The 12,264-nt window shown below is 38.7% G+C and overlaps 1 protein-coding gene across 1 annotated transcript in view; it reads right to left on the reverse strand.

Moving 5' to 3' along the window:
• Positions 1-1,296: 1,296 nt before the first annotated feature.
• Positions 1,297-12,264, reverse strand: part of fgf22 (fibroblast growth factor 22) — an 85,236-nt gene continuing 74,268 nt past the window's right edge. The window contains exons 2-3 of the mRNA XM_028816224.2: positions 5,495-5,598; positions 1,297-2,459 (exon numbers count right to left, since the gene is read on the reverse strand). Coding sequence (XP_028672057.2) covers positions 2,265-2,459; positions 5,495-5,598 — 299 coding nt within the window. The 3' untranslated portion in view covers positions 1,297-2,264. The remainder of the gene's footprint in view (positions 2,460-5,494; positions 5,599-12,264) is intronic.

Consider the following 12,264-nt stretch of genomic DNA (forward strand, 5'->3'; position numbering starts at 1 on the left):
AGGCCATCCATGCTTTTATATCATCTCATTTGAACTGTATTAAGCCTTGTTTTCCGACCAAGCCTTGTTAAGATGTCTACAACTAGTCCAAAATGCTGGCTGTCGTAAGTGTGACCATATTTCACTAATACTGACCTCGTTCCATTGACTTCCAGTCCGTTTCAGAAGTGATATTAAAATTCTGTTATTTTATTTTAAATGTTTGAATGGAACAGCACCGTCTTACCTCTCGGAACTTCTTCACTTGTATGTGCGAACAACAGCACTGCTGTCTACTATCCAGATGCTATTAAATGTGTCGAGGTTGAAGGAAAGGGGGACTGGGCTTTTACGGTAGCTGCTCCTCTTCTCTGGAATGGCTTGCCTTAATATCAAATGGTCAGCCCCAACATCGGCCATTTTTAAATCATCTTTAAAGACATCTCTTCTCACTGGCATTTGACCCTGCAAGAGGCCAACATTATTTTTGTATATGTTGGCTTATCTACATTCATGATTATAAATACCGTATGTATGCATGGGTTTGGGTATTTTTTCTTTATGTAATGGTTATGTTTACAGTTTTGTGTTGTGTATATATATATGTTAATTGCTTCTTTTACCCTATTTTTCAAAAGCACTTTGGTTCACTTTCTGCTGTTATAAAAGTGCTTCAGAAATGAAATTTGGCTTGACTTGACTTACCAATGAAGGTCCTTTCTGTGCTTATAGTTATTTTTGGAGGTCTCTGTCCCTTTACACCATGTTTGTGACTCCAGTCCATAGTTATTCCTGTCATTGAAGGAGATGGGGGTCCCCACAACACTATTGGTGTGCATTTGCTTATGTGGGAGGTTTTTGTAGACATGTAAATATTGACCAGTTTATTCATCCTTATTTAAATTTTGTCAACTCTGGCCACACCATTTGGGTGTTAGTTTAAGGAAATATTTTGCCAGTCCAGTTTACACCAATTCTCAATAAATATGTTTTAGAATGAATATGAAGATGTTGTGCATATCCCATATCTGCCTTATACAGTAAATACACCAATTAACTCTGACACAAACCCTTTGAACTTGTGTTACAAAATATGACATGGCTAACCATCCATGAGAAAAAAGAACCAGGACAACACTTTATGACAGAAGGTTTAATGTGAGCATTTTGCAAGTCTGTTTATAAACACAAGTGACATTGGCTTGCTTTTTCTGTATCATGGGTAAAAAAAAAAGATATATATATATATATATATATATATATATATATATATATATATATATATATATATATATATATATATATTATTAGTATGTATGCATATATAATGATAGCCACCAGCATCTTCAAATAAAATAAATACCCGTGAAGGTCCCGTTGCAGCCAGTTGCACTTCATGTGGCTGCTGACCAAGTCATGGCAATGAAAAATTACAGCTTGGATTATGGATTTTCCACTGGGGAGGCAGTTAGTATGTGGGTCTTTAGATGATTTTAATTTAATAAATAAAAGTTTAAATGAAGGTGTCCGTCTTTCTCAACAAACATATCTATGGTACCTCCACTTAGTTAGTGTGATGCTCTGCCACATGTGTTCCCATCCTCCATTCATGCCTTTTTGGCCTGGGGCAGTTGTGATTCACTGATGAGGACTGGTACACTTACCGACCCCATACCCACATAGTCCTTCAGTTTATAACATCCTTGGCATTTTCTCATAGACTCTCAGGGGTCTCCTGCAGTAGTAGCCTCACAATGTTTTCCTTTCTTAGGTGTGCTCTAAATGTATATAGAGAGGTTATACTAAACAATTTATTAATCGGGTCAACAATTGAAAATGATGTCACCTTGATGAGACATGCCATGTACAGAACTACAGAGGCTGCAAGGCAGTGAATTTCAAAAATCCCAGGTCATGCACAGGATAATGAGAAGCAAGAATGAGAGTGGGATTGATGATGAAACTATGGGGGAGTTGTGATAGGAAACCATCCCAGCTGCTGTCTCAGTTTAGGTTTAACAATAACACAATTCACAGGATTGGTGCCCCATTTTGAAAAACAAGTACAACTCTGGTCTGGCAGAAACCATCGCCATCTCGTCATTTTTACATGCAGGCATCATGAAAGCAATGTACCTTTCTATTTTCTTTCTCCTTAAAACAACAGGATAATAATATTAATAATAATACAAATATATTTACACATTGATAGCAGCTGTTTGTTTGGACATATGCCAACTCAAGCATAAAAAAGAAAATAATTTAGGTTTTTGGGGATTAGGAGGCTAGGAGACCAGCATAGGGAGGAAATGGGCTGAGAGGTGCTTCCTACGGGTTTTGTGCCCCCGCCGGGGCATCCCTCTGCCATTCAGAGACACAAACATTTGCCGTCCATTGTGTTTCCATCTCAGCGAGGCATATGTGTTGTACCCATTCTCCTCAATTCTTTCCTTGAACTTACAGTTGTGGTTATATTCTTCCTGCCGAGAAACACAAAGAAAGACAAATATCTCAGACTCATGGATAATTACCCACAAAGTAACAAAGCATTGTGATTAATTTTGCTTTTTGTTCAGATGGCGTGTTGTATAAAGTACCTAGCAGCCATACTTGATGAAAAGTAGAGATACATTTTTGGAAGTTGACTAAAGTAAAACCAACATTTGCAGTGATCAAACTACTCAAGCAGAAGTTTGAAAGTATCTGATATTAAGCTTACCTGAGTATCAAATGTACAAGTAAATGTTGTATCTTTTCCTGTTTTATTTATAGTCAAAACGGTTCCAACACAAATATAATTCAGGTTACGTTTTTTTGCATTTGACTCATATTATACTCACTATAGTCTGGGCTAGGTAACTAAAACATGAAGCAGCGACATTCAACACAAGCAGACATTGTAATGATTTTATTCTAATTCAGTGGGTAGGCGCTAATAGGAGAGGTATACAGGCTTCTTCCACTTTAATAAGGAGTTAATCTGTCCATGAACACCAAATTGCAATTAATTTAAATGGAAACCATTTCTACACATTCCATAGTCCCAAAAATGACCCCCCTGTTTGTTCAAATCCTACCAAACTATGTAAAAATTCACAGATTTAGTTTAATAATCATATTAATCATCAAAAAACCCTACTAAGGCATTTGGTGATGTGATTGAAAGAGAGTGCAAGTGTGAGACAAATAAGGAGGAATAAAGGCATAGTAAGTATGCTGAGAAAGTCACAGAGGCAAGAAAGACGCCTTGAAAATTATGAAAGAGTCTGAGACGCAGGTCCTTATGGAACGTGCATGAAAGAGGGAGCACCGGTGAAGAGAGGTACAGACACATGCAGATACCAAGAAAGTATATGTAGGATAAGAGATAGGGCAAGAGTTATTCTAATACCTGTCTTTGACTAGTTTGTCTAGTTTCACATTCAAAGGAAGGGCCTTTTGGTTTTTCTTGGACTATTTCACAATCTGTTTTGGAACTGTGATGCCCAGGATGACGTGAGAAGTAATGTGAGCAACACATGTGACAAGATGAATGAACCACAGCACATGAACACACAAGTACACCTGTGTAGTCTGCACATCAGCTCCATTCCATTCAGCAGACTGCCATGAGGACAGTGCCTAAACAGAGCTGTGGAAATTTCTGAGACTGGGATTGCGTATCACCAACATCCAGCTCCGCCCCAAATATCCAGCTCTGCCCCATTCAGAAAGCTGCAGTGATGTGTACATGAACTGACTGCATAGATGACTTGGCACACATTTGAAAATCATACTTAAGTCGGGGAAGCCAGTATTTTTGCATAACTGACACAAGAAAACATTGTTCGTGTCCTGTTTGTTTTCTGGTTTAATATTGCAGTAACAAATGTTTTTAGCAGAATGTATCATAGTAAAAGTAGCAATTTGTGCTTGAAAATGCAGTGAAATAAAAATGAAAGTAAGGAGAAGATTTTATACTTGGATAGCTGGGATAGGCTGCAGCTGCCCATAACTCTGCTCAGCATTAAGCAGAAGCAGTAAATAGTATGGTGTGATAATACAGAAATATTCCCAAACATACTCAAGTACAGTAACAAAGTATTTCTACTTCATTTCTATATGACACTGGTTCAAATGTCACACACTGACATTCCTTCAGTGAGTTTTTCAAAAGCACTGACACAAAAGAAAAATAAGCAGGTAGAGTCCTGAAATAGCTCATATAGTTGTTTCATAAGCATATCCTTGGACCTTTTGCTATGTTCACAAGAACAATGCAGTATAAAACTAATAAGAAATGGAATGCCTGAATACAGGTTGCTATTTGAAAATACAAGCATAAAACATTTATGGCTCAAGGCTTCAGTTATTTTAGCTCCTGAACTTTACAGTTCACACCCAGTTAGCAGTAGATAGCTGCAGTCTTTAGAAATGTCTAAATCAGACTTCTTTACTTGAGCAAGTTTTAAATTCCTATTAAGGATTTTAATTGATTCACTTTTTTAATCCAATTGATATATTTTCAGTGTTATGTACTTGTATATTATGTTAGATATTGTCTTAACATTTTTTTTGTATTTCATGCTCTTTTATGATGTACAATGCCCTAGAATTTTCTGCAAATGGGCATTAAAATAAAATTCTTGAATCCTTAAAGTGACTACCAAGTATTAGAGTGCCCCTAAATCACTTTGGACCTCATTGTCTCTGTGTCACATCCCAGTTTAGCCATTACCTTAAATTAAGGGCAGTTCAGACATTGACTTAAGCTGTATCTATGTGTCGCCATCCAATTCAGATAATAACCTCCAAAGTCACTGCATTACCTTCCAGTTCAATCACTGATCTCTGTTGCCTATTGTTTTGACTCCCAGTGCATCTGAGTCATGTTACCCAGTAACTCCCATTATGTCTTTATTACCTCCCACTGCAGACCTAGTCTTTACACTATGTCACTGTGAGTTATTAGCTGGGCCTCTGATGGGCAGTTTCTTCAGTTCCCTCAGCTGTGACTGCCCTGTTTGCAGAGAGTAAATTCGTATGTGTTTGCCAGGAGTCCTCAGTCTCTTATTTTTTGTCTAAGCAAAGCTATTGGAACAGAATGAGGGCAATTTGTTGAGCAGAAGAGAGCAATCAGCAGTGAGTGAGCTGATGAGGATCTTCCCTCTAGAATTTTATAACAAGTTATTGTTTGACAGCCTTCTTATCTTGCCACTGAGGCCAGGGTGCTTGTCTTGTTCTCTGTTTCTTCAGCTCTCTGTGACTTATCAAAGTTCCAGTGAAATTGCAGAGCAGAGATTTTGGCTGGCATCCATTTGCTGTAGCTGCTGCTTTGCACTTGAAGCCAACAAAGTACACCACCACCTGGGTCTTGTATCTGATCAGATTAGACTTGTGATTCTCATAGCTCTGTCATAGCCGCAGTAACACCCCTGTGTTTACCATCTTCACTACTGATTATGGTGGCAGAGCATCAAAAGACACTTGCCTTTTTATTGATATCCCTGCCCTCAGCTCAAACCACTTTACTTACCGAACCATACAGCTTCCCCTTCTTGTTCATGGCTAAATAGAGTCCCGTGTTAACAGATTTGATGGCAACAACACCCACACTCACAGACCGAATTTCCATTACACCTGAAAAAGAATAGTAAGCAAAACATGAGTACATATAGGCATTGTGGAGTGATATCGACTACAATGAATTTTCAGAATCTGTTCATTCCATCACATGACTTTCCCTAAATATTATTTTTGACTTCAAAGTTTTGACAATGGCACAATACTTTTGCTATACTGTATACAGTATGTTCTATAGGTGTATGTAGTTGCCACTGTAGAATAAAACTAGAAAAGCAATTTTGTTCAAAATCTAAAGGCATCCATCATTTTACAGTATTAACAACTCGGCCTATTTTTTATTTGCATTGAGTGGTTCTTTTTGAGTTATTGTTTGAATGTCCTTGAACTCCTGCTCTTTACCACACAACTTTGTATTTTATTCCATGTGTCTGTGGCTCTCTGTGTGAAGAAAAGCTTTCTAACATCTCTTAGCAAGTTTCCAACCATGTGCTTGTGTTCTTGTTCAACTCATTTTAACGTAACCGCCTTGATCCACTATACTAATTCCTTTCACAATTTTAAAAACTTAAGCCATGTCACCTCTTAATCTCCATTTGCTTAAACTGAAACATTGAACTCATTTAATCAAACCGAGATTAAGGAGCCACATGATTGAAGCTATTTTTATGAATTGTGTTTCTTTTTGTTTTTTTTTTAAATGGAAATACATTTTTTCATGTGTTTAAATTTTTTATTAGGGTTTTGGAATGCCTGGAATTTGAAAATATTTTTTTGATTATTCTATATTTATTTTATTTCACATTTAAATAAGAGTTTATCTCACAACACTGTTTTTCTTTTTTTATATGTATTACCATTATTTTTAAATAAGAGTTTATCTCACAACACTGTTTTTCTTTTTTTATATGTGTTACCATTATGTTTATTTTGTCGTCAAGTCACACCACAATCCGTACAAGTTCAGACAGTTGCATTGTGGTGCCTGCCAATGGGCAGCAACAAATCTTTTGGTTTTGGATGACAAGGCCTCTAAGGAGCAGGTCCTTTCTCAATGTCATGAGCAATAGAAGTTCTTCTCTGCTTGTGCAAACTGGGGAAAAAACACTGAAAGCGGAGGGCTACCTGGTGATGTCAGCTGCACTCTTTATCACTCAGGCCACCTCCTTTTTGTGCTGCGCTGCTAGGGGTGTGGTCACATGAGTTATATAGGATGACATCATCAATGCAGCTATTTAATTGTGGGCACCACTTTGTTGAAAATTGTGGATATTCCTTATAAACTTTTGTTGTACTAGGCTTTTGTTCAAATTAGTTAGGACTTTTCTCTTTAAATAAATAAATAGATGAATAGATAAATAAATATATACACATTATGGTCTGAACACACGCTAGAATGACAAAAAAGGAAGAACGTTAAAACGAAAGAAAACTTTTGACTTGACAGTCCCAGTACCAGTGAGACATTATACAGAGATATTGCTGTTGGTATAAATGAGCCCCAGCAGCATTTCCTGACACACTTCTGCTGAGTAATTTGTTGGCTGAAAGTCCTCAGTGTTAGTGTGTAAGACAGAGGATGGGCAGCATTGTTCATAATGGTACTCAATTTTGTTTAAATACTTTCCTCCACTACTGCCTCCAGGGGGTCCAGAGTGTGTTCCATAGCAGAGCCTGCCCTTTATTAGCTTGTTGATTTAGTGGGCCTCTCTTGAAGTGATGTTACTTGCCCAGCATACCACAGTGTAGAAAATCGCACTGACCATCATAGAGATGTTGAATATGGGAAGAATGTCACTACCCAAATTAAATAAATTAAGTTGCCTAAGAAAAAAGAGCCTTCTTTGCCCTTTCTTTTATAGTTCCTCAGTGTTACGAGACCAGTCCAACCTGTCCTTTATGTGGACCCTCAATTACTTGTAGAAGTGTACCACCTGACGAATTTGATTTGGTAGTTTAGTTGGAAGGATTTTATGGCCCTGCCCATTCCTTTTTATATACATTTCATCTCCTAGTACAGTTGCATTTGTGGCCTGTCATTGTAGTCATTTGGCAGAACAATCATGCTCATGGAATCACTGATGGACAGACAGACCGACCTTACTTCTACAAAAGTGATTGAATTGTATTTAAGGGTTCCTAAAATGTGTAAATCATCTGAAAATCCAAGGTCAAGATTTTGATGCCATCATAAAACATTCTCTATATAAGTGTTGTGATCATTACATTTGAAATAGTGAAAAAGGAGTGAGGCCTCCAAAAAACCCATAATCCAAGTGTTACACCAGACAGCCAGATCCCAAACTCCATAGACAGGCTTTGGCCTGCAGAGGCCCAAAATCGGCAGCTGCCCTTATAGGTTCCAAAATATTTTTCATCTTTCAAAATACACTAAAATACCTTGCTAGGGAATGGGAACTGTCAAATAGTTTAACGAGGAATCTTTACAAATATAGGAAGTTATGTGAATAAAGCACAAAAACAGCAAAAATGAGGCAAAAGGGTTTGTCTAAAAAGACAACAAACGGCAAACAGATCCAACTCTGTAAGCTAAAAATTGAAAAACAAAAGCAAAAATTCATAATCAAGAAAATGAGTACTCACAATAATATGTACTCTTCCACAGTCAATTAATCACTGAAGTATCTACTCCCCTGCATGAGACATAAAGGCCGAGGGTGGCCCTTCAGCAGTCATCTCAATGTAGGCCTGCTTCTTGGGATTCCATGCAAAAACCATTTACATTTATTTGTTTAGCAGATGCTTTTATCCAAAGCGACTTACAAAAGATGCCATACAGAGGTGGCATCACCAGACATTTTTCTTCAGCTGACTTAAGTGGTCAAGAAGGCGCATAGTACCACACAAGTGTCTTCATGTAAATATAGTTGTTCACCCATTGATTACTCTGTAGGCAAGCATTGCTGCAGGTAGCCAATGTAGTGATCTGAAAAGTGGCAAGATATATTTTCACTTCAGATGATTCATCTGCAACATCTTGGTAACACATGCCCATACTCCTGCCAGCAGAATTTCAGTAGTCCAGACATGACAAGACCAAAGCCTGGACCAGGAGTTGTGCTGCATATTCAGTCTGATACAGTCTGATCTTACAGATATTTAGTGATACTACAATATCGAGAGACTGTTTCAGTGTGATCAGTAAGGGACAGCTGGTCATCGATTACCATTCCAAGGTTGCAAACTAACTTGGATGTGTTAGCAATAGTGAGCCGAGCTGAGCAGAGATGGGGTGTTAAATAGATGGAAAAATTGGGAAAACAAAAAGGTTCGTCATTGCCATATTGAGCTGGAGGTGGTGATCACTATTCCAGGTTGCAATATTAGTAAGACATACAGAGATTCTGTTTACAATGTGTGGTCCACTGGAGGAAAAAGACAGGTCGAGTTGTTTATCTTTGGCATAGCACTGATAGGAGAAACCATGAGACTGGAAGGCAGCTGTATAGGGAAAAAAGTAGAGGACCCAGCACTGGTCCTTGGAGCTCTCCCTTGATTGTCCGATGCACTTTTGACATGTCTCCTTGCCTGGACATATAATAGGTCTTAATTACAGTCCCAGTGATGCTAAAGTCAGACAGGAGGGCAAGGAGGATCTGGTGGTTGAATAACGAATGAAAGAAAATAGAATACATACACTAAGCATAAATGCAAAATAATAAACAATGATGATAATACTAAATTTTATTTAAAGAGCAGCATGTGGATGATTGCATAGCATGCTATTCTCAAACTCGCTTAATCCAATTCATATCTAAAAGTGGGCACAGCCTACCCCAGCATCACTAGGTGCAAGGTAGGAACCAGCTGTGAATGGGATAGTAGCCTATTACAGGGTGTACTCAATGACATTCACAAGAGGCCAGTTTACTATAGAATTGCCAATTGATTTTTGGGCTGAAACTGAAAAAAATTTTGTTGCTGCCTCTCCTCCTTATGAATGGCACTGGGGGTTAAAATGTTTATCAGCCCACTTAGACCTCTACACCACCCATTCTATTACTGAGAGTTTGTCTGGAATTCAAGAAGAGGCTGAAGTAGCTGCCCGTGGATTTCTGATTTATCTCCTTTGTTTGTGATGACAAACCTTTTGTAATGTTCAATGTCACTTGAATTTGAGATTTTTTTTCAAAGGTGTATTTTAAAGGCTTAGAATAGTTTGAGGATGGGCAAGATATGAAGCCCCCACACCAAAAGAAAACAACAGAGAGGGAAATACAGAAAGAAACTTTACTTATTTTACTGGATCTGAGCCCAACATTATTCAGGCTTTTCTGATTTAAGTGAAAAAGAAAAAACAAAGACAGAAAGAGTGAGATGGAAAGACACTGTTAAAAGCAGGGGCAGCAAAAGAAAAGCCTTATTAATTGTACACTTTTTTGACAAGGTCCAGGAAAAGAAAAGGAATTAGTGGGGGATTTTTTTTTCTCTTTAATTTCCTGGGCGGGCCCTGGCCATTCTCTACAGCCATGTTATGCCCTGGGACTAGGCCTGGGAACCTCTTAGATCCCACCGAGGCTTGATCTCTGATTGACATACCTTTTCACGGAATTCACAGTTTGCCTGGTTTTTAAATGGAAAGGGCCTTGTGTTTTCTTTTCTTTTTTTTTTTTGCTTCCCACCCCACCCCGCCTGGACGCCAACCCCCCACCCAAAATAAAAAGACATCTTTTCATGTAGTCTGCACACTGCCGAAGCCTAATGGCTTTGACCAGCACCTTTGATGTGAAAACCTCCTACTCCAACTCCCACATGATGGGGGGATTTAAAGAGAGGCGTGAGTGTGTAGGACAGAGGACTTCTTGCCCCCCATCACCCCCCTGCCCCCCCATCCAGTACCCAACCCCATTCAAAGAACGCCTGTCATATCATAGCCCCGCTGAGAAGAGATCTGTGGGCAGAAAAGAAAAAACAGAAAATTAAAAAAACGAGCAGACGAGGACAAAAGACCCACTTGGCCTTTTCTAGTCTGTTCTTTATGCAAGTCTGCTGCTTTTTAGACCCGTCTAGACCCCCAGCTCATTGTTAAAAAGAGAAAGAACAGCTTAACTTCATACTGGTGGCTTTCTACCTTGTTGGTCTTCAAAATGTAATGGGTTAAGAGAGGCACTGTTTTAAAAAAACGCTCTTTAACGTGCGTCCCAATTTCCTTGTGGTCTTGACCCCCAAGGAGAGCACTCTGGATTACTAAACAGCCGGCGCCGGCACCCTTCTGTTTGCTACTTTTTTTTTAAACTACTCTCTCTCTCTCTCTCTTTCTCTCTCTTTCTATCTCTGTCTTCTCTGTGTTTTAACATAGTGGCATCCAGTGTGCTGATAGCTTTTTGCATCTAGCATTTCTGTTAGTGGCTAAGTGGAAGGGCATCGAAGGATCACATACTGTCTGGAACAGCAAACACCAAAGCTATCAATGTGATTAGCGATCTGCTCACATCATCTCTTCATAGCTCTCTGAAACTCTTCCATCATCACAGTGAAACTGATATTTCCCAAATGTCCCACCTCTTTGCAGATGGTTGCCTGGCTTAGTATCTCAAAGTCTGAGTGGGAAATACAGTCTATGAACAAAGCAGGTACACTAGAAGAGTGTGTATGTGTGTTCTATCTATCTATCTATCTATCTATCTATCTATCTATCTATCTATCTATCTATCTATCTGTCTGTCTGTCTGTCTGTCTGTCTAACAGAACTTCTTTCAGATCTCTTACTCCATTTATTTGTGATAATTATTTTATAAATATAGAATGAACTGGGAACAGAATGACATTGTGGCACAGTAGTTTACATTGCTGACTCATAGTTCAATATTTGGCTATAGAGTTTTAGTTTTTTTGTCCACATCAGAAAGACATACAGGTAGGTTAATTGGCAAGTATATATATATATATATATATATATATATATATATATATATATAATATTTTTTTTTTTTTTTCTTTTTTTTTTTTTCTTCTATGTATTCAACCCGGCCAACACATCCAGGACGCTAGATGGCGTCTTCCCTGCAGCCTAGAGGTGCCCCGGATTCCCGCAAGGTATCATTGAAGATGGAATGTGGTTTCATAACCCTGCTGGTTACCCTGGGGGCCACTGTGTGACACTGCAGGGAAACTAGGGGATTTTTGTTTCCCATATAGCCCGGAAGTACTCCCAAGTCACGGAGACGGAGGAACAGAAGTACTTCCGGGCTGAAGAAAAATGTAATTCTCCATCTGACCCGGAAGTGCTGACAAGTCACATGAACAAGAGAGGAGCAGCACTTCCAGGTCAAGGACTATATAAAGGACTATGGGAGACCCAGCAAGCCGAGCCAGAGTTGGGAGGGAGTGTGACAGAGCTGCTGGGAGGAGAGGGGGATATTTAGTGTATTTGTGATTATTGAGTTATTGTTTATTGGGGTGATTGTGGTTCACTCTGGCACAATATCAAAGAAAGAAGAAATTAAAATAATTCTTGGTGCTTTTACTTGGTGTCCTGGACATTTGTCTGTGGGGTTTGAGGAGTGACAGCGCCCTCTAGTGTCACAATATATATATATATATATATATATATATATATGGAAGAGAAGGTCTGTGATACGGTTTGCATATTTGCAGTTGGAGATCCACAAAGGGAGAAAAAGCGAATCACGTATCATAAAATAGTTTTATTCCTGAGCTTTCAACCCCTATCAGGGGTCTTCATCAGATGATAATGCTTAG

Source organism: Erpetoichthys calabaricus, chromosome 12 (assembly GCF_900747795.2).
Source record: "Erpetoichthys calabaricus chromosome 12, fErpCal1.3, whole genome shotgun sequence".
NCBI classification, from domain to species: Eukaryota; Metazoa; Chordata; class Cladistia; order Polypteriformes; family Polypteridae; genus Erpetoichthys; species Erpetoichthys calabaricus.